The sequence below is a fragment of the Nomascus leucogenys genome, chromosome 14 (genome assembly GCF_006542625.1).
Source record: "Nomascus leucogenys isolate Asia chromosome 14, Asia_NLE_v1, whole genome shotgun sequence".
Lineage (NCBI taxonomy): Eukaryota > Metazoa > Chordata > Mammalia > Primates > Hylobatidae > Nomascus > Nomascus leucogenys.
In genome coordinates, this window is record NC_044394.1 from 32913365 (window position 1) to 32938256 (window position 24892).

Consider the following 24892-nt stretch of genomic DNA (forward strand, 5'->3'; position numbering starts at 1 on the left):
ATGGGTATTCAGTAACCAGCTCTGCCAGTGTGTCGTCTTGGGCAGGCTTTTTGATTTCTTATAAATGTCTCTCCTCATCTGTAAAACAGGAAGGTCATGTGAGGATTAATGAGGGCATGCATAGAAAGCCCTGGCACATAAAGCACTCACAGGATGGGAGCCATCATTAACCAAGAATCTTCACAAATTTTACTTTTTCAAACAATTCTTTGTCTTTTCTAATAATTTTTTATTGGGATACAATTCATATACCATAAAATTCACCCTTTTAAAAAGTGGTTTTTAGTATATTCGTGGAGTTGTGCAGCCATAACCACTGCCCTCATAAAAGAATCTGACTCTATCATGATTTTCCAGCATTTTTGGAGTACAGGACTTAGGTAAGGAAATGCTTTTTTGTTTACAATGTGTCTTTTTTCTTTTGAGAGAGAGGGTTTTGGTCTGTCACTCAGGTTGGCATGTTGGCAGTCTACAGGCAGGTGCTACTACACCCAGCTAACTGTTGAATTTTTTTGTAGAGATGGGGTCTCATTATGCTGTCCAGGCTTGTCTCAGACTCCTGGCCACAAACGATCTACCTGCCTTGGCCTCCCAAAGTGCTGGGATTACAAGTGTGAGTCATTGCATCCCAGCCACTAATTTGTCTCATTTTATTTCTTTCAGGAAAGTTCACATCCTTGGCTCCTTCCAAAATATCAAGATGGCAAGAACTGCCATTTGCAACCTAATCTTGGGTAATAGCCGTTTCTTTCTTTGGTGTTTTCTCTGGGAGGGATAGGAAGTTAATTGCGGAAGTCAAAACCACATTTGCAAAGCAATTTAGGGTAATATTAAAGATCGCAAGTAGAAACCCTTGGGAGTTGGCAAAGGTGGGCCTAGAGAAGGAAGTAGAATTTTGTTTTGTTTTTTTTTTTTGAGCCAGAGTCTCGCTGTGTCGCCTAGGTTGGAGTGCAGTGGCGCGATCTCGGCTCACTGCAACCTCTGCCTCCCAAGTTCAAGCGATTCTCCTGCCTCAGACTTGTGAATAGCTGAGACTAAAGGTGCCCGCCACCTTGCCTGGCTAATTTTTGTGTTTTTAGTAGGGTTTCACCATATTGGCCAGGCTGGTCTCGAACTCTTGACCTTGTGATCCGCCCACCTCAGCCTCCCAAAGTGCTGGGATTATAGGCGTGAGCCACCACGCCCAGCCGGAAGTAGAAATATTTTTGCTTAGATTCCATTTGTCTGCAAGAGAAGAGAAAGTGTTTATTGGGTAATATTGCTTAAATCTTTGCTGCCTTCCTGATAAGATGCAGAGAAAAACCATTCCAGAGTAGCAGGGAACATCACGTTTTAGGTGCAACAAAGGAAGAGCTGCTGAACAGCTTCAGGCAATTTAATTGATCCACTTAACCCATTTTCTTGATCCTGCAGCAAAGTCAGTACCTTCTGATAAGAGTTACAGGATCTTAGTGGCTTGCTGGGAAAATTGGGATTCTCTGGTTCCCAGGCCTCCGTGATTGGCTTCTTTTTGAAATATTTTAACAACTCAGTGCCTTTCGCTCTTAGAAGCTTAAAATATTTTTTGGAGAATATTTGGGTATTATTTCCGTTAAGGTTTTTTTTTTTTTTGTAATTTCCAATTAAAGAAAATGTCTCTGTTCTTTTTAGGGTTCTAGACCCTTTTTCATGTGCAGTCTGCCCTCTGTCTGCAAGGTCCACATCTGCGGATCGAACCAATGGCAGATCAGATACTCAGAAAAAAAATACATAAAAATAATGGCAAATTAAAAATAATACAAATTTTAAAACACAATACAGTACTATTTATATAGCATTTACATTGTATTAGGTATTATAAGTAATCTAGAGATGATTTAAAGTATACGGGAGGATGTGTGTAGTTAATGTGCATATTTTTTATATAAGAGACTTGAGCATCCAAGGATTGTGGTGTCTGTGGGAGTCCTGAAACCAGTCTTCCTTAGACACTGAGGGACGACTGTAGGCGCTATAAATGTGAGTCTATTTCTGTATATACTTTTTTTTCCCCCTTTGCAGGAAATCCTCCTTCCAAGGTTTATGGCAATATTCGAGCTGTGGCTAGCAGATCAGCAGATCGATTCTGATTTCAAGTCAGAGACTTATCTTGCCTTTGGACTCTGGAGAAAAATACAGTGGTCGGTCACAAGAAACCATCTGAACAATTTCAGTCATTTGAAGCCTTCTTCCATTCTCAGCCAGAAGCATAAACAGAAAAGAAAGATTTAAGAGTATTCACACTCAACAGGTTTTAGGATAATTTAAATATCAAAAATTGATTCTGTTATACTTACACATTAGGTATAATTTATCATTTATCTGAAATCACATGTAGCAGATTGCATAGTCTGTAATCCTCTGAGGGAAACTTCTTGTTTAAACAGCTCTATATGGATTTTTACTTTTATATTTATAAATTTATAACTTCATACAAATTTATAAACATTTCTTTATAAATTGTAATTTAATAGATTGTCTCAGAAAAACCTCTGAATGATGACCCTTCCTTAATACTGGGTGATGTGTGAATATTTGTTTGTTGGCGGACAGGGTCTCACTTTGTCACCCAGGCTAGAGTACAGTGGTGCAATCTCAGCTCACTGCAGCCTCAGCCTCCTGAGTTCAAGTGATCCTCCTGCTTCAGCCTCCCTAGTAGCTGGGACTACAGGTGTGCACCACCATGCCTGGCTAATTTTTTATATTTTTTGTAGAGATGGGGTTTCGCCATGTTGACCAGGCTGGTCTCGAACTCCTGACCTCAAGGGATCCGTCTGCCTCAGCCTCCCAAAGTGCTGGGATTACAGGCGTAAGCCACTGCGCCTGGCCTTGATGTGTGAATATTTGAGAGGTCATAAGCAGTGGTTTTGGCTATACCATATTATACCATATACATCAGTAAGAGCTCATCTTGGAACCTGTTTTGCAGTTTTAAAAATTAAAGACCTACATCACAGGGTTGATGTGAAGAAAGCTTTATTTTTCAAAGGAGTATTTAATGAAAGTATACATAACCAATGTTGGGTATATAGACGCTTCTCAACTTATGATGGGTTTAGGTCCAGATAAGCCCACTGTGAGTTGAAAATACCAAAAATCGAACATCATAGCTTAGCCTACCTTAAAAGGGCTCCGAACACTACATTAGCCTACAGTTGGGCAAAATCGTCTAATACAAAGCCTACTTTATAATAAAGTATGTTGAATGTCTCACGTAATTTTTGAAGATTACATTGAAAGTGAAAAACTGAATGGTTGGGTACTTGAAATACAGCTTCTACTGAATGAGTAATTCTAAAGTTGAAAAATAGTAAGAACCATCATAAGTCTGTTTCTTCTAGTACAGGTGAAATGATGAAAGAATGCTTTTTTTCCCACCCAAAAAACTATGTTCTATAAATGCAGACTAGCTAGTTTCTGCCTGTTTAAATAGTATTATTTTATACATTACAAAATGGAAGGAACTTACTTTATTAAACTTAACTTTGATACTTCTCTTGTGCATCTCTAAAACCCTTGATGAAAACATGTAAACTTCAGTAATGGGAGTATTAGAAAGTTCATGTAGGAACTAAAAGAAAAATTATTGAGCTTATTTCCTTTATATTAGTTACATATCCCACTGTTCTAAGCTAGTTTGTACAGTATGTGGGATTGGATATACTTAGGTATTTTTAAAAATTTCATTCATTAATGCTTTTTTTCTTGCAAAATACTCAACTGGGAATCCACATGGAAATTGCTGAGTTATGTCCCACCTCAAATTATTTTTTTATCCTTTGGCAACAGCAGCATGGAGCAAGGATGTGTACAATGGTATCAGATCCTTTTACTCATACCTTTATAAGATTTGGGACTTTTTTATTCTGGAATCTTGTACAGGTTTTCAGAGGTACTTGCCTACCTTCATCCTTTCCCCAGGAAGTTAAATTCAAAATTGTGACTACTTCATTTACTTTCCTGGGGAATGGGCCCATGCCTGTAATCAGGTTTTCCAAGCACTTGAACTGAATTGAACCATTGCTAGGTGACCATAAATGTTTTGAATCGACTTTCAAGGAACGGAGGAGGCAGGAAGTTAAAAGCATCATTTCAATTGGGAAAATATGGGTTATCTGTATTAAAGGGAAATAATGTTTTGGTATTACCCAAATTACTTCCTTTTGAAGATTTCCTATGTAATTACAACTGTCAGCAATACAAGAGAGCAAATATATTTCCCTAGCAGCTGCTAAAATGTGGAATGCTGAACGTTGGTTTAAGGAGTTGCTTTCACCCCGCCGCCGCTTAGTTAAGCGTTTGTATCTCCTGTTCCCCAGTAGTAGTAGTAGTACTACTACTTGGGGCTTTTGAAAGGGAGAGAAAATGTTAGGGGAACCCAATTAATAATTCTTGGGATGGGAAAGTATGAAGGAGGAATAGAGGTAATAAATTTGACTATCATACTGGCAGTTGATCTTAACCTGAGTCAAATAACTTCATTAAACCCTTCTCTAAGGCCAAGACACTAAATCTAATATTTCCAACCTTATCTGTTTCTATGGCACGTGTCACTCTGTATCGTAATTATCGTGTCTGCCTACCACCCTAAGGGTTATGATTTTGGATACTCAGTATCTGGTAGGATTTTCTGACATATACTTAACGTATGTATTCACTGATACACTGCCTGGGAGATGGGCCTGAGAGAAGAGCATTTTCTTAGGTATTCGTGGCTGGCAAGGGAGACCCATGGGGTTTCCTCCTAGTCACTCGCTCCAGAAGAGTTGGGCTCCAACTCTCATGCCCCCTAGAACTAGGATGGTATGCAAGAAAGCTCATGCTCCTTGGACATTCATCTTGTCTACTTTTAAGACTGTTAAAAGTAGGTTAAAAAAAAGGGCCAGGTGTGGTGGCTTAAGCCTGTAATCCCAACACTCGGAGGCCAACGTGGGAAGATCGCTTGAACCCAGGAGTTCGAGACCAGCCTGGCAACATAGCAACACCCTGTCTTAACAAAACAAAAACAGCCAGGCACTGGCATGCTTCTGTGGTTCCAGCTACTCTGGAGGCTGAGGTGGGAGGACTGCTTGACCGCAGAAGACTGAGAATGCAGTGAGCTGTGATCATCCCACTGCACTCCAGCCTAGATGAACAGAAGACGACCTTGTCACAAAAAAAAAGAAAAGAGCTTTGGGGCTTAAATCCATCTACTTGCTTAGGCTTAACAAACCTTTACTCCTGGGATGTTTTAACAAGTCACAGAACCCATTGTAACTAGTGCACATCTGGCGATACAGGTGTTCTGGATGTAAAACATCCCCAACTTCTCTGGCCCAGGGATGTCATTTGCCGGAGCATCTCAAGTGCCTATTACAGTGATGGACATGTAGGGACTGTAAAGTTGAATAAATGAAAGCAAAGTTACCAAATAAATGTAATCTCAAGAAATGCCAATTTTACCTTTTAAAAATACTGAATAGCATTATAAAATCACAATCTGCATAAACGGTATCATTAATTTATTATTTATTGGGTAAACAGAGCTAGGTAATACTCTGGACAACTGGGCTGCGGCTGTCAGTGAACAAGAGACAAATCACCACCCTTTTGGAGCTTTCATTCATTTTATTCAGTAGTCAGGGAACACAAAATACGTAAGTAAACTGTGTCAGAAAAGGATAAATGCCATTGAAGAAGGAAATATAGAGGAGGAAAGGAGAGCCAGGTATATCTGTATTTTTTAATAGGGTAGCCAGGACAGTTCCTTTTGAGCTAGGCTGTAACTGAACAAACACCTGAAGGCATTAGCTATGAGATACTGGGAGGGGAAAGGGGCAAAAAGGGACTGATAGCGCAAGGGCCTAAGAGACACAAACGCAAGACTCCAGGTACCACAGGAGGCTAACATGGCTGGAGCAGAGAGAGGGGTAGTAGTAAGGGAAGTCATGGCGGGAGGTGATGGGAGAGTACTACAGGAATTTGTAGGTTTTTATAGAGATTAAATGTCACTTTACCAGACTGTTTTTAAGAATTTAAAAGACTGAGAGGAAAAAAAATTCTCATAGCTATGGAAAGCCATCAAAGACCACTGAATACATTCAAGCAAGTTTCAAATATTTTATTTTCTTATTCATACAGTATGAAGTTTTCTAAAGATCCCACAACATGAAATATCATGCAGAAGAAAAACTAAACATTCAACATAAACCATCCCCTCCCCTACCCACCCCCACACACAAACAAAAAAAAAAAAAAAAAAAAAAAGGAAAAAAAAAAAAAACCCTCATTCCCCGGTAAGGAAATAATGTTTACACTATTTTTCTGTAACGCCAGCCAAGATATGCACAAGCAAGAGAAATAGAAAGCATTTGCTAAAATATTTGTAACAAATACTTATGTACAAAAAATTCACAAAAGACTAGTTCCCCCTTGAAGCAGAGCACATGGCAGTTGACACTGGAACAGTTCAAACCACTGGCTGGGATTATAAGCCATGCCACTGATCCAGAGGAAGAAAGTTACATGTAGTGGAGATTTTCAGTCTGAACATTAACATTTCCAAAGTTTGGCAACATTATCTTTTAAAATTATGCAAATTATGTAAACAAGAGGTACATTTTAAATTGATCTACATGCAAAACTCCATGTCATGCAAGGACACCAAGCACCGGGATTTTTCTCTCACAGACAGAGCCCATGATGTGCAGCACTCAGTTGAAGGAACAGCGATGGCAGGCAGGTGTGCTCAATTTCAGATTGATTCATCTTGATTCAACCTGCCCTTTTCCACTGACTTTAAAACCAGATTTTATAGAGAAACTATAAAGGGAAAGACTACTGTCATACAAAGCTAACCAAAATGTTTTTCTTCCAGCCAATAGTACCTTTGCAGAAATGGGAAGGGATAAGATCAAATGGTAGAACATGATACACTACTTTTATATCACACAAATTTATTAAGTTATCCATTACCAATTATATGGGCAAATCAAGAAAAAAAAAACCATTATGCATGCTCTATCCCTCGTGGTAAAGAAATTTAAGTGGTATAAATTTGCATACAATTTTGCTCTTCTGTGGCATATAGATTAGCAAGATTTCTCACACTTAAACCACAAATATATGTGGGTGTTTAGATACATGCATATTAAATATCACCAGTTTTTTAGATTAGCTGCAAGTCTTTTGAAATGAAGGGAATTCATGATTCAAACACAAGTTTAATGACAAATTATTTACCCATGTAATCAAACAAATGGATATCCCTTATAAGTAGTTACATGATCACTTCAGGTATTCTTCAGTAAGTGATACATACAATAAATCATGATTGCCTCAGACAGCTTCTGGCCTTTATGTATAAAATCACAACTAGCACTTACGTTACTGAGGGACATTTAATAAATGCAATGACTCCTAGTTACAAAGTAACAGAATGAAGCAGCTATAAGCACTGTGCAGTTACTATATGAACACAAGAACTAGCTCTTGGCAGTAGCAATGAACTAGACTTTCTCCTCAAGCAGAGGTGTATTAAAAGCTGCTCAGCAATGAGAAGTAGTCCCTGGATATATTCATAAGTATAAATAAAGTTACAGACTCCTTTGTTACAAAAAGGTAATTAAGGTAAATAATAGGACGTTAACAAATGCTTTGTCAATCTCTCAAAGGAGAAAGCACAGGAAAAGGAAAATAGCTGGCCTAACACCCGGCTCAAATTGTACAGTCTTCTATCTATATATAAAACTGTGTGAAATAAAAGTAAGGATGTTTTATGTTCTGCTTGGCACTTTTATACTCTATTGTTTTGTTTCTGAATCAAGTATATTAAATTAAAGCCAACCTACTACATATATAGAAAGCTACATATATCTATATATAAATATTTACATATGTATATATAGATACTTTCTTGTTATAAAAGATGAAGAAAAATAAATTAAAAAGCCAACCCCTTCCCTTTCTCCACCACATTGATATGCTCTTTTCATGTTGCTGTCCTTCAGACTTTAAAGTGCTACACTGAGTTATTGAGAGAATTACAGTTCAATAACACTTAGTTGGCTTCATGAGGCTCATGTTGGAAAATGTGGCTTCACAGAGAAAAATACTTCCATTTAAATACACAGAGAGCATTGCTGGACGTCTTGAGCAGATCTTCAGAGATGGAGAAGAAAGCAAAAGTGTTGGGTGGTACTCTGATAAGAGTCACACATCTACCACCATCTTTTTGTGGATATCTAGGCCACCTACAACCTGCAACAGACAGGAACAAATCAAGCTTCACAGTGTCATGAGAAACTCCTCGTTCGTGGTCTAACTACTTCATCAAATTACAATTTTAAAAAATATTACTAGGGGGCTGGGCGTGGTGGCTCACAACTGCAATCCCAGCACTTTGGAAGGCCGAGGCAGGTGGATCACAAGGTCAGGAGGAGATCGAGGCCATCCTGGCTAACACAGTGAAACCTCGTCTCTACTAAAAAAATACAAAAAATTAGCCGGGTGTGGTGGCATGTGCCTCTAGTCCCAGCTACTGGGCAGGCTGATGCAGGAGAATCGCTTGAACCCAGGAGGTGGAGGCTGCAGTGAGCTGATATCGCGCCACTGCACTCCAGACTGGGTGACAGAGCGAGACTCCATCTCAAAAAAAAAAAAAAAATTACTTTAGCTATATTCAGAAGGTGAATTTAAAGACACACAAAAAAATAAAACAACAAAACTTAAGTGACTTCCAGTTAGAATTTTCATGGTTTCTTTCTCCTAGGATAACAGGCATTACTTTTTGGGTGTTCTTGTACAAGGGCCAGATAAGTTTTGTAGGCTACATGTAGTTTCTTTCACATTTTCTTTTTTTTTTTTTTTCTTTCAAAACAACACTTCAGGTAAAAATGATTCTTAGTTCAAAGACAGACATAAACAGGCCATGGGCAGGATCTGGTTTGCTCTGTAGTTTGTTGGCCCCTACTTCAGTAGTTTAGTATTACACGATAACCAGATATTATGACAAAAACTGTCCTCACAATCAAATATGCACGTCACTCTCAGTCTGTTCTAGACAATTTAAAAAGTACCAAGTGAATAAACATTTCTGCATATTATTTTTCTGTACAGTCAAATACAAGTAGTTATACACATCTCAGTGAATACTGACATGGTAATGTGTAAGTGTAGTATCTGTATCATTTGGGGGGAATGTTTTATTACATTTAATCTACATAAAGAGAATGCATAGGTCATAAATGTCCACAGTTTGATGAATTTTCACAAAGTGAACACCCCAATAACCAGCACCCAGATCTTCCAGTCACCAGACATCTCCCCTCCTCCCACCCAACACACACACACACACACACGACCAGTAGCTACTATTTTCTGTTTCTGTACATTTTATAAATGGAATCTCTTTCGTGTCTGGCTTCTCTCAACTTTATGCTTGTGAGATTAATCCATATTGTTATGTATACTTGTATCTGTATTATTTTTAAATTCAAACTAAAAAAATAGTCCCTTTATTTGAAAAGCGAAGCACAAAGTGCCAACGAATTCTACAACTCCTGCTGTGGAAAAAAAAGCAGTTTGTCACCCTGCCCTCATTCTCTATTGGCTTTTATGCAGTGGCAATAATTTAAAGTTTTCAGCTGACTTGCACTATTTACCTCCAGGTCTCTAAGATATTTAGCTTTCACACACTTCTCTTCCCTCTATCTCCTACCCTACACACTTCACAAACTCTGTACCAGTCCAATGGCTTTATCTTTATTTTCATCAGAAATTCAGCATTTTTCAGCCAGCTGCGGTGGCTCACGCCTGTAATCCCAGAACTTTGGGAGGCTGAGGTGGGCAGATCACTTGAGGTCAGGAGTTCAAGACCGGCCTGACCAACATGGTGAAACCAGGTCTCTAATAACAATAATAATAAAAAAAAGATTAGCCGGCATGACTCCAGCCTGGGCAACAAACTGAGGCAACACTCCGTTATCAAAAAAAAAAAAAAAATCAGCATTTTTCATTGTTATAACTATACAATACAGGTAAACAGAACTATGTATTATGATTCCTTTTTCTTTCCTGCACATTTGTTTGGTACACAGTTAGTTCCTTTGCTGGGTGTTCTATGTAATTATAATTCAACCCCTTTTGTTCTAAATACATTCAACTAAAAATATTATGTAATTCTATCAATTTTATTGTCTTGAAAGCACTCTTTGGGCCTTCCAACCTGCTGCACTCTAGACTTTTTGTCTCCAGGCCTGTCATCTCTGGTGCTCTTCATCATATTGGGGATCCTCCCTCTCATGCTGGACCCTCTGCTTCCTGGATCCTACACTCTCTACTTTTTTGATTTACGACCTTATTGCAGTGGGAGCACATCCTCCAGTAGTTTCCAAAATGAGAAGGCCTTACATACCTAAAAGTGTCTTTCTACTACCATTTGAGTTTATAGAGAATTTTAAGTTGGAAATAACCGTCCCTCAGAATTGCAAAGGCAAAATGCTCCATGTTCTTGTGGGTTTCCCACACTGCTACTAAGAAATCTGGTGCCATTATGACTCTTGGTTGTTTATACGAAGCCCTTCTCCCAGCACTCCACCCTACCACCCCAGCTCTTTGGAAATCTGCAGAACCAGTTATTTGTTCCCACTGTCTCAAAATTTCATGACAGTGTGCCTGGGTCCAGATTATTTTTAAAAACTATGCTGGATGCTCCATAAGCCCTCTCAGAAAACATATTATTTTTGGCTTTGGAGTATTTTCTTGATTCATTTTTGATGATTTATTTCCCTCCATTTTCCTTCTGGAATCCTGGCGTTCGGGTGTTACAACTCCGAAAATAGGTATGTAAAATTACATTCCCAAGAGCTCTTTTATATATTATCCAACTTTTGTTTCAAAAATTCAATATACAATATCCCTGAGGATAATGACAGGTTTCGGTTTTCCTTTTAAAGTTTTTACTGGTCTTGTCTAATCTGTTTGTTTTGAACTTAGCTTACTGTCACTTAGTTCCCCAACACATATACCCCATCTCTGTCTCATGTTTCCCAGCCTAGAGATTCTCCCCCAGTCTCCTGCTAGGGTGCAGGAGAGATAGCTGTCCAGGGGAACAGAGTACGGAAGGCGATCTTGTGTGTTCCAATTCCTTCTTAAAACAGACTTTAACCAATCTTTCTGTTTTTAGCCTCACTTTCATCCTCACTTCTAGTTGCTTGTGCCATCAATTTCTGAGCCTTTCACGGATTCTCCATTATAACCCAGCTTGTTTCTCAGATTTCCAAGCTGATAAAGCTTAGAATCATTCTGCTAGGTTAGTTAACCATTCAACTTTCTAAACATTCTAAACTACCAAATTTAGATGCTGTCTCTTCTCTGCTCTTCATTTTTGTCCTTGTGAGTTCATAACCCTTTCTTTTTAATTCATTGCATTTTATTGGAGTTTGGGGAGGAGGTAAAAATAAATCATACATGGATTCAATACACCAACTTTAAGCCTGTCACTAATCATTTGTAAGAATTATTTGTATACATTCAGTACTCTGAAAATTTTAAAGTACATATATAGTATGCAATCTTTTAAAACAACTTCCAATCTTTCACTGTTATAGCTTGAGAAGTCAACATAAAAAGAACTCAATGAAGCCAAAGTTACAAGCGCTTGATCGATGTTTAGAAAAGTTGGTTTTAAAAACACAACGAACATTTTTCTCCACTCGTAAACTATGCCCCTTAAAAATACAAGCAAAAGGCAACTGATTACAAATACTGGTGGCCAGACATAGTGGCTCATGCCTGTAATCCCAATGCTTTGGAAGGCTGAAATGGGACGATCGCTTGAAGCTAGGAGCTGGAGACCAGCCTGGGCAACATAGCGAGACCCCTGTCTACAAAAACTTAAAAATAGGCCAGGCGCAGTGGCTCATGCCTATGATCCCAGCACTTTGGGAGGCCAAAGCGGGCGGATCACAAGGTCAGAAGATCGAGACCATCCTGGCCAACATGGTGAAACTCCGTCTCTATTAAAAATATAAAAATTAGCTGGGCATGGTGGCGTGTGCCTGTAATCCCAGCTACTCAGGAGGCTGAGGCAGGAGAATCACTTGAACCAGGGAGTCGGAGGTTGCAGTGAGCCAAGACTGTGCCATTTCACTCCAGCCTGGAGACAGAACGAGACTCCGTTTCAAAAAAAAAAAAGAAAGAAAACTTAAAATAAAATAAATATTGGAAAATAAACTCGAAACTTAGCTTATGTCTTCAATATAGATAACAGCATTATTTCTATATATAAAAGTTATATTTTAATTTCCTTCCACTGATAAGTGATACACTTATTACATTTTATATTTGCTAAATGCAAGTAATCTTCATTTATATATTATATATTTATATATTATATTTATATTATTTATATTTATATTATTTATAATTTATATATTATACATGTAAAATATATAAGATATATATACGTATAATATATATATATATCTCTCTCTCCTCTTCCAATACCATTGAAGCCAAGAATTTTCCATTTATTTTATTCCCCTAAGGCTTAGAATTTCTCCTTTCCTTCTTTTGAAAACTGGCTGCTATTTATGATGGCACGACCGGCCTGGTCTCATGTCACACTCAACCATATGCCAGTTCACAGTGATCGCTGGCAATGGTGAAGGTGGTGAAACGGAAGGGACAGAAAAGGCTTGCGGTAGCACCCCCTGGGAGTAGTTCAGTGTCTTAAAAGTCTCAAACCCATCTAACTCTTCCAAAAAGACGCAGTCTATTCTTTACAGTGCCACCCCACTTTTTGAAAACAAAATAAAAAGATGGTTTTTGCTTAAGGATAATATGAACTTCTACTTAAAGGTCAAAGTAGCTACACTTCAGTTCTTGCATAACACACAACTATCAAACTCACTTGTTTTTCCTTATATGATTTACATTTAAAAATAAAAAGGAGGAAGAAAACCTTTCTATGGAAGCATCCAATCATTACTGACACAAAAATTTCAAAACTTTGTTATCTTTGCATCTACTCTGGATGCTCTAGTTTTCTCTAGTATCTCTAGCTTGCAGTTTAAAATCCTTGTAACACATCAAAAAGCCTACTCTCTATGTTTTTAGGGCATAAGTAGCGAAGAGAAGCTAAGTGGTTGTGGTTGTGCTTCTGTTCAGAAGCAATGAGTGATTAAATGAACCTTAAGAGTATAACCTAGTTGTAATTTGAGAGGCTATTAACAATAAGTAGTATCCTTGTGGCATTTATCAGAGGATCACTGAGAATATTAATTCTTGAGAATAATAATTAATTAATAATTACAATGAAGAACACATTTCAAAACAATATGGGCAATTAGGAAAAATCAAATATTTAAGTTTTTAGGACAAAATATGGAAATTTTCTATTAAGTGGTTTTTAAAATATGTTGCTGAAACATAACTAATGGAAGAACCAGCTCTTTTGTACTTACAGCACAGAATTCTTCAAAGGATATTCTTCCATCTCCATCCTTATCTGCATTTATTATGGTTTTGTCTACAATTTGCTGTAACTGTGTATCTTTCAGATTGTTCCCCACCATCATCTTCAATACCTGGAAGAGTTCCCCATTGGAAATATAGCCATCTTTATCCATGTCATAGATACGGAAAGCAACTAAAAAAAGGGAAGGAAAATCAATTCCAATTACAAAGCAATCACAACTAAATGCTTTCAATAAGACAGAAAATAGTAAACTGACAAACATCAAAATTATGACTATGAGGATGTCTCCTTCCTTAAAATAGAGTTGTCCTCAGGCACAGTTTAACACAGTTCGTTAAAAGTATGGGCTTTTGAGACTGCCTGAGCAGATTTAGTGGAGCTTAGAGTAAGTTAACTATCCCTGCTAAGCTTCAGTTTCTGCACAGAAAAAACTAGATATAATAACAACTCCAACCTCTCCGGTTCTTTAGAACATTTCTTCCCACTTTCACTAAAAAAATCTCTTCTCTAAATTACATATGTAGTTTACAGGGCTGTTTTCAGTAGAAAGAAACTGTTTTCCTTCTATCCAACTAAAAGCAGCAATGACACATTATTCAAATATAGTAGTTGCAAATGTCCTAAAAGGATTTACCAGAATGTAAAATTTCAGTTATGTCTAAGGATCTGGAATAAAAAACATCTTTTTCATTATTTTAAAAAGCATTCTGTAATACAGTATGAAATGATGGTAGTGTAAAAGAATGAAGTCAGTGAAGAAAAAAATACTTACACCTCAACTTCTGCTCCTTATCTCCTTTGACACTGAACTGAGAGACGCCCTCAATGAATTCTGAATAAGAGTTAAAAATGTTCACAAATCAGAACTTCCAATTTTTTACATAAAAAACATATTTACCTTACATACCCACAAAAGGATATTTCTTTGCTGCAAAACAAAAGTACTACTAGCAACGTTTAAAAATAAAATTGCCAAATTCGAAACCTCAACAAACAAGGTCTCTATTTTTTTATTTGAACTTGGAGTTCTCTAAGGTCAATCAATTTGAACAAACATTTGTTAAGTGCAAGATAAAAGAACACTCAAAACATATTCTTTAAGTTGTTTAACTCTTTCCACTTAGAATATGACTGTAACAAGGGGCTTTAAAAAAAAAACCACTATAAATTGTTCTGACACACACAAAACTTTAGACTTCTGTTTCAAAATTGTGAATCACTTAAATAGGCTGTTAGAAGTTTCATGACAAATGATCATTTTTCTTCACTGCCTGAAATCATAATCAGTTTTATATCCCTCCACTTATAATTCTGTTCTCCAAACTAAAATAAAATCTATTGACAAATCTCTTGTGAAATGTTTATTTACTTGTTAAAACAAACAAACAAAAAAAACTGGCTTGGCGTGGTGGCTCATGCCTGTAATCCCAGCATTTTGGGAGGTTGAGGCACATGGATCACTTGAGGTCAGGAGTTCGAGATCATAGCCTGGCCAACATGGTGAAATCTCGTCTTTACTAAAAATACAAAAATTAGCCAGGTGTGGTAGCACGCGCCTGTAATCCCAGCTACTCAAGAGGCTGAGACAGGACAATTGCTTGAACCCAGGAGGCGGAGGCTGCAGTGAGCCGAGATTATACCATCGCATTCCAGCCTGGGCAAAAGAGCGAGACGCCATCTCAAAAAATAAAAAATAAAAAAAAAGGAATTGCAGCTTCTAATGTATATAAGAATATACAGTATTGCCCTAAAGTGAGATTAATTTTCTAAAAAGAAAGGAGATACTGAGTGTCCCCTGCTTTTTGGTAGATTATCCTAAAGAACAACTTAATCATTTCTGAACCACAAAGTAAAAGGTCCTAGTTCATTAAGGTGCATATGCCACAGACGCTGAGGTTTTAACATAATCTATTATTGTAAGGTCACAAGGAATATAAACACTTTTTTTTTTTTTTACACAGAGCTGTAAGAATACAAATAGGTTATCTAACTTGTGATTATAAAAAATAACTACTTTCTTACCTTTAAAGTCTACTTCTCCATTCCCATCTGTGTCGAATATATCTATTACTCGCTGTACTAAAGGATTCTGTTGTAACTCAGGCAGAGACATGAACTCTTCCACACTCAAAGAACCAGAATTGTCCAAATCAAGCTTCTTAAATCTCTTTCCTAGCCTTTTAATTTCATCCGCATCAACTAAAAGCAAACAAAAAAGGTAGCAAGAATTTTTTAAAAATGTTCCCAAATCCTTTCTAATGGGCAGTAGCAAGATTCTGAAAAATTTTATAATAGTTATAGGGGGGAAAAAAATCCAACAGTTATCCAATAGTTTAATTCCCAATTTGATAAAAAGAGGTATATATTATAATGTTAATTTATTCTAATAGAGTAAGTACAACATAAATACTTGTATTTGGTTACCTTTCTGTTTGTTTGCACCTGCCATTACATACATCCGCTGTATGCTGAGTCTCAAGATATTCCAGGCCTGATAATGCTAAGCTGATCATGGAGGTCACAAAAGATTATTTCAGGACTGACAATGCTAAGCTGATCACGGAGGTTCTACCAGACAGGTTCAATCAACCTCTGTTCTGTACACCAAAGTACTTTCATTTTCATTTTTCTTGTTAAATTTTAATTTACTTTATTTCTAATAGTTCATGACTCAAAAATTCAAAGGGTATTCAAAATTCAAAGTTTCCCTCCCTTCCCACCCTGAGATATCCATTTCTTTTCTCTGAAAGCAATGTTGCCAGTTTCCTGAATATTCTTCCAGAGATACTTTGCAAGTCTGAGCAAATAAGCCAGTTTTTATTTAACAACCAAACAGCTAACAAAATTCACTTGTCAACACTTTAAAAGAGAAAGAATAACTAAAAAGAAATGTTTACATTAGTTTGTAAGTACTCCACAAAAATTCAGTGTCAGGTCTCTTATATAAATTCTTGAAAAAACAGGTTTAAGCTGTTTTCTTCTAAATTACATCATTTTCATTCCTTTAAAATATCTGACTAATACACATAAGTAATTTTGATCATGACTTTATAGAAATAATAATTACAAATATATTTTTTAAATTAAATACAACGGGCCAGGTGCAATGGCTCACGCTTGTAATCCCAGCACTTTGGGAGGCCAACATGGGCAGATTACTAGAGGTCAGGAGTTATAGACCAGCCTGGCCAACATGGTAAAACCCCACTTCTACTAAAAATACAAAAATAAGCCGGGCATGGTGGCACGCACCTCTAATCCCAGATACTCAGGAGGCTGAAGCAGGAGAATCACTTGAACCCAGGAGGCGGAGGTTGCAGTAAGCTGAGATCACGCCACTGCTTTCCAGCCTGAGTGACAGAGTGAGACTCCGTCTCAAAAAATTAAAAATAAATTAAATACAACAATTTTTAAAAAGAAAATTAAGAAGGCAAATGTTATACTGCCCATGAGTATATATATATATTATGGCCCACAACGCTAGAAAAGAGTACAAATACAAGCTGTTTTGACAGCTTAAATATATGGCACCCTCACTGTAAGAACTTAAAAATTAAAGCATATATTTTAAATATAAATTATATTAAAATAGAACTATATACTATCAAAGTAAAAACTACAGCCACAAGATGGTGTTCTAATATGAATTAGTTCATACATAATTGGTAAAGAGGAAGGAGAATAGTGTTGTCAGTAATCATGGAAATTTAATTGGTTCACAGGGATTTTTCACAGTAAAGGATCGAGGCAAGTTTCTTTAAAAAAAAAAAAAGGCCGGGCGCAGTGGCTCACGCCTGTAATCCCAAGCACTTTGGGAGGCCGTGGCGGGTGGATCACCTGAGGTCAGGAGATCCAGACCAGCCTGGCCAACGTGGTGAAACCTCGTCTCTATTAAAAATACAAAAATTAGCCAGGAGTGATGGCAGGGCACCTGTAATCCCAGATACTTGGGAGGCTGAGGCAGGAGAAGCGCCTGAACCTGGGAGGCGGAGGTTGCAGTGAGCTGAGATGGCGCCATTGCACTCTAGCCTGGGCGACAAGAGGGAAACTCCGTCTCAAAAAAAAAAAAAAAACAAAAAAACAAAAAACCTCAATATACGAAGACCTTAAGAAAACAATAGTGAAGAGGTGCCTTTCTTTAGAGAAAACAAGTTTAGGGGCTTTAAGAACCTCAAGTCTTTCTAACATTGTTATGCTGTCTGGGGAAAACTAAGGACACAGATGAAGAAGTTGTGAAGACAATTTCTTTTGTTTTTATGCTCCCCCCTTCACCCCCAAAACTACTAATAAAGGTAGCCATACACTGGCTCACTACTGAATTTTAGAAAAGTAGTTTCTACTAAAGCAAATAACTTCAAGAACCTGTGCCATACCTTAAAAGAAGCACAAGTCCCCGTTTAAGGCTCATAAGTGATGGGCCATGGTGTTTCATTTGTACAGTTAATTTGTACTTGTATTTTTAAGATCATTACTGTTTATGTTAATACTCTGTTACAAACAAAGCTGCATAATTTGAATGGTCTACTCTATCCATATTTTTCCCAGATATGATTGCATGGCATGTGAGGTTTTCTAGAACACATGTATCAGAAATGCTGTGATGAAAAATTTATCTAAATACTGCTGCAAACAGCAAAATACATATACGGTCATGCGTCACTTAACGATGGGGTTACATTGGGAAACACATCATTAGATTTCATCATTGTATGAACATCAGAGTGTACTTACACAAACCTACGTGGTACAGCCTACTACTATATGGTCCAGCCTATTGCTCCTAGGCTACAAAATCTGTACAGCATCTTACTGTAGTGAATACTGTAGGCAATTGTAACACAATGCTAAATATCTGCGTATCTGAACATATCTAAACATTCAAAAGGTACAGTAATAGTATGAAAATTTTATTTAAATGGTTCACCTGTATAGGGCACTTACCATGAAAGGAGCTTGTGGGACAGGAAGCTGCTCTGGGTGAGTCAGTGAGTGAGTGGTGAGTTAATGTAAGGGCCTAGGACATTACTGTAGACTTCGTAAACTCTATACACTTAGGCTACACTAATGATGCATTTCTCAAAGCAACCCATCGTTAAGTGACACATGACTGTATATGTGTTTTCAGCTCCATTATAATCTTACGGAACCACTGTGTATATGTGGTCAGCCACTGACCAAAAATTATTATGTAGCACATTAATGTATATAAATAATCTGATTAAAAAGTTCATATAAGCACTTCATAAGCACATCAACTACATAAGCATTTTATCCCTCTACTAAAGAGTATTCCTTCTTTAATGGAATATGTGACATAAATGCAAACTGTTGAAATAAACCTTATTTCCCCATTTTCTATCTATAAAATGACACACCCTTACTCTTGAAAGAGAAAAAATATAATGAAAGTCCTACAAATGCTTTTCGCTTATTTATTTACATGTCTACCCCACCTCACGGCAGAGTCCATGACTTTTTCATTGGTGCTCTGAGCATCACATATAACAGGTGCTTAATTATGGTTTTAATAATGTTTTAAGTGAGTATTAATAAGTATTTCAAATGTAAAACTTATTGATTAAAATGCCATCAGTATTTAAAATTATGAGCTAACCAGGTACCAATCAGCAAACCATTCAGAACAGTGTCTCAAAGTTCATAGATTTTGCTCAATAGCTACCCTCTCCACGCTTGCCTTAATTTTTTACACATATACCAAGGATTAGTTAATTATTTTCTTCTTCCAATCTTCAGTTTTGCCTTAGTTTACAACCACAGACTAGGAAAGGTGACAGGGAATTTAAACATAACAGATCACAAAGGTGATCTGAGTGGATAAGAAAAGACGATGTCTCCACAAACTTTAAGTGGACAAATCAGGATCATTTCTTCTAGGCTGTATGATTAATGGGAAGAGGAAAAGCAGAAATGTAGTATCATAATATTTATGCAAACTATTTATTAGAGTCTATTTATTGAAGTGGGGACATTAATTATAGTTTAGAAAGTTGTTTATCAAGAAACTGAAATTGAGGCACTTAAAGGATTGTTTTAGCTACTCAGAAAACTCCTCTAATCAAGAAGATAGCATTCCAGTCTTAATAAATGAATAAAAAATATTAAGAATACTTGAAAATAATAATCATATATCAAATAAATATATGTGGTTCAATCCATCTTCTTTACATTGCCAACAGTAATCTTTCTAAAAGGCAAATTCAGCCAAATGGCTAGCTCCTGTGCTTTACATTTTCTAGTAGCTTTCTAATACAAAAAGTCTAAAGCCCTTGACAATACTTAGCCTCAAATTTAAATTTCCATCTTATCTCTTTCCCCCTTTCCTTTTCTTTGGCTACAATGCTCTTGGCACATCTCTGCTAAAGTACAGATTTTATACCTCCATTTCCTTATAAACCTTCTGCTGGAATGTCCTTGCCTGAATTCTCCATTGATGAGACACCTATCAATTTTTCTCTGATAAAAGAAAGGGGTTTGTTACTAATGATTTATCTTATAGTTGTATCATTATCTCACTCCCTGTCAAAAGCCCTTAGAAGGAGTAGTTAAATTTTATTTACTTGTTTTAGTATCTTGTGAAACATTATAAAGTAGTTGATATCTGCTCTGGATGAGTAGTCAAAACTTTCCTCAAAGGCAAAGCAATGTGCCAGTGATTACATTTTACCTTGACAATAAACGACTTTTTAAAAAGCCCCTTTAATATGACTAGGAGGGAACAAGCTCTACCTAATCTTTCCATTCATCATCATTCCCACATACCCCATGTAGCTAAAACTGATCTTGAGCTAAGAAGCCAGTGCAGTGTGTAAAGAGGCAGTATCTTTTCTCCAACCACTCATTTATTTCCTCATCTCCCTCCCGTCCTTTCAGCTAGGATTACGATGATGAGTAAGATGGACTAAATACTCAGTATTTACAATCTAGTTGAGGCTGAGCAACTAGAGGAATCCATACCTAAATATCCAGAATATTTTTAAATCGCCAGCTTCGAAAGCAAAGCCAGGAAAAAATTTTAAAGCCAAGATCTAAGAAAGTTAGCCTTCGAAAACAAATGGTAATAGTTATTTTAGGTATCAAACAAAATGATTTATTTGGTCATTACTGGCACCTAAGGGGCAGTTATTTAAGCACTTCCACTTGCCAGCAGTATTGCTGTGTTGCAGTAAAATATTAGAGTATGAAACAGAGTTTTAATTCTTGAAATATCGGCATTAGCAATCACCTACAAATTAGGAACAGATCTCTAAAGTAGATCAAACCCATCTTGTTAGCACCATTAAATTTAGTTTCAGTATATTTATAGAAGACCTGCACTTAGCACCAGTTAAATACTGAAGAACAAATTCTAACTTTTGGTGCCACTTTTCATTAAATATTTTTTTTTCCTACTGCTTAGGATCATATTCCCTTAAAAGAGATGGACAAGGAAAAACAAACCTCACCCTCTTGACTCATCTTGTGACTCAGAGATACTCTTTTTCATATGTTTTGCCAGGTTGAAACTCATGTTATTTTTCTACTTTTTGGAAGGACAACTTTGGGAGGAATGCCTTAACAGTTGAAAATGCCTACATATTCAGTTGACATTATATTAGACAAAATATTAAAATAATCTGCAAGTCATATACTGTTATCTAAAATTTAAGCAAGGTGGCAAAAACTTAGATATTTTAGTCAGAGTTTATGAAATATAAAAAGTTACTAATAAGGAATTGGTAGATTGTTTATATAGAAAACAGACTGTTGAGACTTAACCTCGATCAATGCACTCTGAAGGTTCTCACGGATAAACGTAAAATTCAGACGGTAACTCATTTTAAAAAGTGACTCCAAGAATCTTGTTAATGTTACTACATAAAAGTATTAAGCACTTGCTTTTAGACAGCTCATGTTGCTACACTAAATTTTAGTATTTTCAACTGGACATATTAATACTGCGGCAATATAATACTAATAGAAATAGAAGGTTACATATTCATTCATCACACTTTCAGATGATGAAACATAAATCATCTCCCTTATATATTTCTCTCATTTAGAAAAAAAGGAATATAAGAAATTTCAAAATAGTAAGGAAGAGACCACAGTCTTCTGGTTCTGAAAGCATTGCTATTAATACATACACACCAAGCTGCTATTCAACTGTTGGGATTAAAAGTAAAGACAACTTAAAGAAGTGTAAACTGTTTTAGGTGATGCTAAAATTTTTTTGGAATGAAAAGAAAATGAAATAAACAGAATGGCAGAAAAACAAAACTTTCCTCAAATTTTAGCCAATTCCCAATAATTGTGTAGTAGAAAAAAGCAACAAGACTATTGCTTCATCAGGAAATTCTTTTAATAGCTACTTTATAAATAACTTATTACCTATTAATACACCAACTGATTTAAAACAAAGCAAGTCTCTCTAAATTCTAACAATAATATTTTGAAAGAAACAACTATATGTAATGTGGGATCCAGGAGAGAATCCTGGAAAAGAAAAATAACACTCTGCAAGTTTCACCATTTTTTTCACTCATGTATGTGGTTTAATATTCTTTAGCCAATGTTAATTTCTTGATGTTGATAACTGTACTATAATTCTGTGAGATGTTAACATCCCCACTTGGCTGAGGGGTATTCAAGAACTCTTAATCTTTGTAACTTTTTTGTAATTTCTCCTGAGTCTTGGCTCCAATTTGTGACAACTCTTGATTGATTGTCTTTCATGACCTTGAAACTTTTGATCCAGTATTTTGTAAAACTTCCCCCAGTTTAAGCTTCCTGTTTTCTCGTGATTAGAATGCATTTAGGCATTTGGGGTAAGAATACCACAGAAATGATATTGTGTCCTCCAGTACACTGTATCAAGGGGCTCATGACGTCAATATGTCTTATTACTAGTGATGTTAACTTTGATCACTTGGCCAAGGTGGTGGCTGCCAGATTTCTCCACTATAAATCTACTATCTTTTCCTTTGCAGTTAAAAAAATATCCTGGGAGGAGAGGGGGTAGGGAATACTTTGAGACTGTGCAAATACTCTTTTCTCCTCAAACTCTGACCTAATTTTGGCATCCATCAGCAGGTCCTGTCTGCCACATTTATTACCATGGTATTTGCCTAATAATAAATTTCGTTTCCCGTCTTTCTTTCTACATTAAGTGGGATGCTCCTGTAAAAAAAAATACAAAACCAAAACCAGTGCCTTCTCCACTGTTTATTTATTAAAATACTTACATTGGCATGGACTCATGAATATTTTAGTACATGACTTAAAATCCAGTACTATCATTATTTTGTTAGTCAAATTGTTCCAGCTTTGGTCTTTATTAAATCTTCAGGTTGGCTCCTATGTGGCCTTTCAACAACCTTTTTTTTTCTTTTTTTTTTTTTTTTTAGTACTTCCTTAATTTCTGGCACCATAATATGTTCAAGGCTTATCCCAACTATACGTACTATTTCTAAGACACGATTCTCCAATCTCTTTTGTACAGCAAGAAATTTAGAACCATATTATAGAATGAGAACTATTAGAAACTACTACTCCAGTACATGATCCCGGAATCTCTATCTTAGAGGTATTTTGGAAAAAAGCCATCAGACATGGCAAAATTATCTATGGAAAAGCTTGTACTGAATAACTCTTGTGAAGATCACCAAAAAAAAAAAAAAAAACCTCATAGTGTTATCAACAGAAGTTACTGAGAAGTTTTTCAACATAAAGATTAACTTAAAAACTTTACAGATTTTATAAAGACACCTCCTAAGAAGGTAAATGGCTGTATTTTCATGTGACCCCAATGAGAAGTAAAATCCACCAGGGGGCGCAGCAGATAAAACCTTCAAAAAGCTCCAAAAGAATTCTCCAGTTTTATAATGATCTTGTTGTGTACCAAGTAGAAGTTTAATATTGATATTCTGTACAGTTTGACTACCATTGAACAAAGCAAAGAGAGCACCCTACCAATATTATGACAGACTTGAAATAGTATATTATGAAATAAACATGAACACAGTCACACATATATGTGTTGTACCTTTCCTTAAATACGTGAAAAACTCATCCACTTAAAAGGTCTACATTCGAGAAATATAATCTTAGACTGCAAAAAGTAATGAGTCTTTTTGGAGCTTCCAGATTTCTTACATACTTTAAAGATTATCATGCAATTGTCAAATATGCAAAAACTCGGTATCACCACCAACAAAATAAGTATCAAATTGTAATAAAAATGCTATTTTTTTTTTTTTTTTTTTTAATGGAGTCTCACTCTGTCACCCAGGCAGGAGTGCAGTGGTGTGATCTCAGCTCACTGTAACGTCTGCCTCCTGGGTTCAAGCAATTCTTGTGCCTCAGCCTCCGGAGTAGCTGAGATTACAGGCATGCGCCACCACGCCCTGCTGATGTTTGTATTTTTGGTAGAGACGGAATTTCACCATGTTGGCCAGTCTGGTATTGAACTTCTGATCTCAGGTGAGCTGCCCACCTTGGCCTCCCAAAGTGTTGGGATTACAGGTGTGAGGCACAACGCGTGGCCTAAAAATGCTAAAATAACTTAAGCCAACTTCGAGAAATAACTACCTTCAAATGATGCATTATTAAGTATATGGTTCTACAGGTTTTGACAAATGCATATACCTATGGAAGCATCACTACAATCAAGATAAAAGAACATTCCATGACCCCTAAACACTCCCTTGAGCCCTTCTGCAGTCAATCACCCTTTTCTTACCACCCTAGGCAACCACTGTTCTTTCTATAACTAAATTCTATCTAGAATTTAATGTCTACAGGATCATACAGTAGGTACTTGTGTCTATCTTCTTTTACTCACCAAGTTTTTGACACTAATCCATGTTGTTGCATGTGTCAGTTTGTTCCTTTATACTGCAGAGCAGTATAGTCCACTATATGGATATACCACAATTTGTTTATGCATTCATCTGTTGATAGACATTCCTGTAAAGCTACTATAAATATTAATGTGTAGTTCTGTAAACAAACGTTTTCCTGGAATTGCTGGGTCACAGGGTTTTCAGAAACTGTCAGTTTTCCAAAGTAATGTACCATTTTACTCTCCCATCAGCAATATATGATTATTTCAGTAGCTCCACATCCTTGCTAACATGTGGTATTGCCTATTTTTTCATATATTTTTATTAGTGAATTGTGCTTTTAAAAAAAAGCATTATCTAAGAGATTTGTGAAATTCTGTATATACTGATCTAAGTCCTTTGTTAGGTGTTTTCTAATAGTATTTTCTCCCAGTCTGTGAGCTTGCCTTTTCATAGGTGCATTTTTAAAACCAAAACTTTTCAATATTAATGAAATCGAATTTTTTCCCTTTATGATTCCTGTTTCGTGTGTACTAAGTCTTTGCCCATCCTTGATCATGAAGATTTTCTCCTA

At 36.5% G+C, this 24892-nt stretch overlaps 2 protein-coding genes across 3 annotated transcripts in view; one reads left to right on the forward strand and one right to left on the reverse strand.

Annotated features, from left to right (window-relative positions):
* PNO1 (partner of NOB1 homolog) overlaps nt 1-24892 on the forward strand; it is a 40966-nt gene that overhangs the window by 13810 nt on the left and 2264 nt on the right. The window contains exons 6-7 of one of the 2 annotated variants that reach the window (XM_003262476.4): nt 664-734; nt 2041-3513. The exons of the other annotated variant lie outside the window; for it this stretch is intronic. Coding sequence (XP_003262524.1) covers nt 664-734; nt 2041-2108 — 139 coding nt within the window. The 3' untranslated portion in view covers nt 2109-3513. Of the gene's footprint in view, nt 1-663; nt 735-2040; nt 3514-24892 lie in introns of those variants that run through there. 2 annotated transcript variants of the gene reach the window in all.
* The window catches only part of PPP3R1 (protein phosphatase 3 regulatory subunit B, alpha), a 72194-nt gene continuing 53395 nt past the window's right edge, over nt 6094-24892 (reverse strand). The window contains exons 3-6 of the mRNA XM_003262477.4: nt 15500-15676; nt 14250-14309; nt 13464-13648; nt 6094-8256 (exon numbers count right to left, since the gene is read on the reverse strand). Coding sequence (XP_003262525.1) covers nt 8209-8256; nt 13464-13648; nt 14250-14309; nt 15500-15676 — 470 coding nt within the window. The 3' untranslated portion in view covers nt 6094-8208. The remainder of the gene's footprint in view (nt 8257-13463; nt 13649-14249; nt 14310-15499; nt 15677-24892) is intronic.